Source organism: Arachis ipaensis, chromosome B9 (genome assembly GCF_059453495.1).
Source record: "Arachis ipaensis isolate K30076 ecotype BB chromosome B9, ASM5945349v1, whole genome shotgun sequence".
NCBI lineage: Eukaryota > Viridiplantae > Streptophyta > Magnoliopsida > Fabales > Fabaceae > Arachis > Arachis ipaensis.
Window position 1 is genome coordinate 25,378,048 of NC_142444.1, and position 5,369 is coordinate 25,383,416.

The 5,369-nt window shown below is 36.6% G+C and overlaps 1 protein-coding gene across 1 annotated transcript; it reads left to right on the top strand.

Annotated features, from left to right (window-relative positions):
* Positions 1-3,402: 3,402 nt before the first annotated feature.
* Positions 3,403-4,865, top strand: LOC148544061 (protein FAR1-RELATED SEQUENCE 1-like). The gene is made up of 3 exons (XM_088498846.1): positions 3,403-3,554; positions 3,986-4,041; positions 4,324-4,865. The coding sequence occupies exons 1-3, from the start codon at positions 3,403-3,405 to the stop codon at positions 4,863-4,865; spliced, it is 750 nt and encodes a 249-aa protein (XP_088354972.1).
* The last annotated feature ends 504 nt before the right edge of the window (positions 4,866-5,369 follow it).

Consider the following 5,369-nt stretch of genomic DNA (forward strand, 5'->3'; position numbering starts at 1 on the left):
GCGTGAATGGTGCTTTCTCGAAGAACGGCACGTACGCTCCAAGTGCGCCTACGCGCGGGGGGTCATTCTGCTAAAAATTTTCTAAGTTAAAAGCTGCAGAATTCACAAATTCAACCCCGAATCTTCCGACGGACATAACTTTCTCGTTTTAAATCGTTTTTAACCCGTTCTTCGAACGGCATGGACATCCCAAATTCAATTTCATTTCTAAACAAAATTGGCACAAATCAGAGACCCGTAGTCTAAGTTATGTCCCGTCAAAGTATGCCCAAAAACCATGTTTTCATACAAAACCATAAAGTGCCATTTTCAAAACAAGCCACTTTCAACTCTTTTCAAAATCAATCAAAACATGCCAATTTCATCCCTTTTCTTTGAAATCAATCAAAATGTACCAAAATCAATATCAAGCTATCCTCAACTCACACATTGACATTTTACCAAATTTTCCAAAATCACCATCCAACCCTTTTAACACTTCTCAATCAAATGGCTAAAGGACAAACACAATATCATGTCATACATCCTCCCTCACTCCAATTTCCAATAATACCATTTTCAATCAACCATCATTATACATAATCAACATCATACTCACCATCAACATGGTATCACCCATCAATTCAACCTCAATCATCCATCAAGCATATATCGCAACATGCATTTCTCATATATCACACAATCAAGGCATCAATATTCATAATCACATATATGATCACATCATATATCTCAACCATTCAACAACATCAACAATTCAATAACTATCTTAGGGCCTCTAGCCGAAGTATTTCCTACCACATTACATATTAGATACGGGAAACCGAAACCATACCTTAGCCGATTTCCCAAGCTCAACCGGAGCACTTCCAAACCACTTGTCCACAAGCTCTCAAGGTCTCAACACCTCCAAGAACAGATTTTATCACACAAAACCCTCTCCCAAGCTTTCCAAAATCACCAATCAAGCTCCAATATTCACATATACACAACCTAAGCCACAATCATCATACCCATACTCAACATCTCAATATCCAAACATCATAGAACAACAAATTACACTAGGGTTGAGAATCTTATCACATCCAAGGTCCAAGGATACAAGATTAACCTTCTCCTTCAAGAGAGTTGGGTCCTATAACATCAAAGAACCCAAAATCTCAACATTTTACCCATGAAACTCGAAAACAAGGGCTGGAATTTCGAAGAGAAAAACGTGGCTTATCTCAAGATTGATTGTATGGGTTTTGTAAAGCTCTCCGTGGTGAACACGTGGTCGCAAACGGTGCGGCGATCGGAGCTCTAGATCAAAAGTTATGGTGGTTTGAAGATCAAGTGAGAGATAGAAGTTTGAGAGAGTGTTCTTCCCCTCCCTTACTCCATTTCAGCGTGTTTGAGTGATAAGTGAGGAGAGAGAGTGCTGAAAACTAGAGTTTTGGTTTAGTTTAGTTGGGCCAAGGGCCCATTTTGGGTCCGGTTGGACCGGTTTAGCCCGTTCGGTCCAATCTTGGTCCGATTTCTATAAAATTGGTACCGAAATTCTCGTCTCAATCTCCTCTATCATATTAAGCCATAAAAATAACATTTTTGGCTTTCTAGAATAAATTCTCATTTATAGGTTAATTAGTCGTTAATTAACCGGGTCTTACATATTTATCTTCTTAACTTGTAAACTTAATAAAAAAAAGTTTAATATTTTAAATTTTTTATGTTTGAAAAATTAAAAAATATTTTTCTTTTGCTCATTTAAAAATTATAAAAAATAATGAGTAGAATGATTTAAGATATAATTCCTATGCATACTACTAATAGTAAATCTGCAACACTGGTTCAACTTTAATAATGTGTTATTAGTTATATATGTCGTTATGTTCTGTGGTCACAACTTGCTAATTCGATAGAACCTACACTTATGAATAAGAGAATCTCACTTTTAATAAAGAGCTTTCTTAATGAGTACATCGCTCAAGAAAATAAGGAAAAAATTCTACATCCATGTAATTAAAATTACATGGATGGTATTCACGTAATTTTTACTCTACGTCCCATATTTCTGTTTATTTTACACGCGCCACTTATAACTTATATAATGAATTTTTATTTTTCCTTTTTAACGTTTCTCAATGTAAACCTTCTCATACAACGTAAACCTCTTTCGCATTCTTCTTCTTCTTCTTCTTCTTCTTCTTCTTCTTCTTCTTCTTCTTCTTCTTCTTCTTCTTCTTCTTCTTCTTCTTCTTCTTCTTCTTCTTCTTCTTCTTCTTTAACCTGATTAAATTTGTTGTTCTCTTCTTTCACATTTTTCTTCTCTGTATTATGGATCTGGATTGATTCAACGCAATTAGCTTCGTCGTTCATTTTCTTCTTCGATTTGCACTTTTGAGTTGAAACAATGAATGAATCAACTTCAAATCAGTTGAATGACTACGATTTAGATGATTCTTATGAAACACATCAATTTGATAAGGTTTGGATTATTGAATTCTGAATTAAATTTAATGGAATAAAATTGCTAATTTTATTTGAAGTGAATTGAATGGAATGAGGTGATTTACATCTGAATTGAATTGAACTAAATTGATAATATGTAACTGTGAGTAATTGTGAGTGTCATTAACTGTGAGTAACTCTGAGTAAATTTGAGTAAGTTTTCGGTTCGATAAGTACTAAAGAGGTGGTTCATCACTTTCATATTTTCAGTTCGGTATGTAGAAAGTAGTCTTACAAAAATTAGACCAACATATTTTGTTTTCTTTCCTAAGCACTATATAATTGTTTCACCGTAATTAAGATTTTGGTTCACCGTAATTAAGATTTCGGTTCACCATGTAGACCAGCTGTGTTGTGGACGAAAAATTTGTCCCAAAGGTGGGAATGATTTTCAAGACCCTAGAAGAAGCTAGAAAGTTCTACAAACATTATTCCAAACTTGCTGGTTTTTCCACCAAAATAAGGAACACGACTCGGGATAGAGACAAGATTAAGAATCAACTAATTGTATGCTCTAGAGAGGGGAGGTGAAAATCAAAGATATCTCCAACTTTGAAGACAAACCCTTCAGCTGGGTTAAATTGTCCGGCTAGAATTTACGTACACATAATGAAGGATGTTGGTCTTTGGACAATTTCCAAAGTTGTTTTGAATCACTCACATCTTTGTTGTCCAGACCAGGATGAGATGCTCAAACAACACAGGGAGCTTAGCATGTTCGTGCGTCGCACTATTGAAACCCACGAGGAAGCTGGAATCAGACCGAGCAAAACCTACCAATCATTTGTGGCAGCAGCTGACAGCCACCGTGAACTAGGTTTTATAGAAAAAGACGTAAGAAATTACATCACAAGGGAAGTACAGAATATTTTAAAAAAAGACGATGCCAAAGAATTTGGAAAGTAGCTAGTAAGAATGAAAGAAAAGAACCAAAATTTCTTCTTTGAGCTCAACCTTGAAGGCGATCACTGCATTAAACATGCATTCTGGGCTGATGCAAGAAGCAGGGCTGCATTCGATTATTTTGGAGATGTGGTTTCATTTGATACCACATATAACACAAACAGGTATTCGGTTCCTTCAAAGATACTTTTGATGTTCAGTGGTTGTACATATTTTGGTTCACCATAGTGTGCTTGTTATTTATGCAGGTACAATTTGGTTTTAGGTTCTTTTGTTGGTGTGAATCACCACGAGTAGTCGACACTTCTTAGATGAGCGCTGATGAAAAATGAGGACATTCAATCATTCAAATGGCTATTTGAGTGTTGGCTACATTGCATGGGAGGGAAGGCACCAAAGGTATTCTTACCGATCAATGCGCATCGATTCAAAGGGCAATTGAGCTATGCATGCCAACAACAATTCACCGCTGGTGTATCTGGCACATCATGAAGAAGATCCCAATCAAACTAAATGGCTACAAGGGACACATTGATATTGAATAAGAGATGAGCCATGTTGTTTGGAACTCATACACAAAAAATGATTTTGACAGAAACTGGAACGATTTCCTCACAAAGTATGGTCTCGGAGGCAACAAGTGGCTTTCAGGTAATTGAGATTTCAATTCGAATAAGTTTTATGCTTATATATTTTTTTCCCAAAAGCATGCACTATTTTCGGTTCACCATAACTTATGAATTTGGTTCGGTTTGCAGAGCTGTACGAGGATCGACATATATGGATTCCGGTTTACTTGGATCACCACTTTTGGGCCGGGATGAGAAGCACACAAAGGAGCGAGAGCATGTATTCATTTTTCAACAAGTTCATCACACAGAATAGCTCCTTGAGACAATTCGTGAAGCAATACGACAATTGCCTCGCAAGCAGAGAACAAGCAGAGAGAGAAATTTGATGTTGCAGATTTTCACACTCTGATGCCGTGCGCAACACAATCAGCAATAGAGGCACAATTTCAGCGTGTATATACCCATGAGAAGTTCAGGGAAGTTCAAGCTCAATTTAGAGGTAAAGTGAATTATATCACAAGATCAATGCATTCTACCCTAGGTTTCACAACATATGAAGTCATAGAGCAGGTTTCCAACTCCACATTCAACAAGTTTGTCGTCACCTATGACGCAGTATCACGAGATGTAAAGTGCCATTGCTTGCTGTTTGAGTCTAGGGGCATATTGTGCCGCCATTCCCTAAGCGTTCTAAGCTTTGAGCGAGTGGATAACGTGGCACCTAAATACATATTGGAACGCTGGAGCAAGAACATAAAGAGGAGGCATACACACATCAAGAGCAGCCAAGATGAACCTGTATTAGAGCCAAGAAGTAAGAGATTTGACGAATTGATGTTTCAGTCACACAATATAAGTGAATTTGCATCCAAGTCTAAAGAGTTGACCGGAATTTTGCACTAAGCATTTGACAAGGTCATGGCAGAGATGGAAGAATATCAAGAGAGAAGGAAAGGAAAAAGTTTGTTAACCCACGAAGAAGCGACATTAATCAATGTGAATGATCTTCAAAGCACACCACGTACCAAAACAAGAGGTCAGCCCAAGAACATACTTGGATCAAACCTGGAAAAAAAGATCTCAAATGCCATAAAGAAAAAGAAAAAGACAGCTCCAAGCGAGGTAAAATTGACTTGCTTTTGATTAGTTAACAATTCAATTATTCATTTTCCTAATATAAATTAATTATGTCTTTTGTAGTTGAACCTTTTAGACTCCGGATCATCAATTCAGTCAAGTTCCACTCTTTACAATACACCATATATGAATTATCCAAGACAGGATTTTACAAGTTTTAGTTTTTATTAATGTAAATTTTTGTTCACCCATGAGCAAATTTCAGTTCACCATGGTTATAGCAGGTTTATTTTCTGAATGTTGATAGTCTTTAATGAATAGTCACTTTTT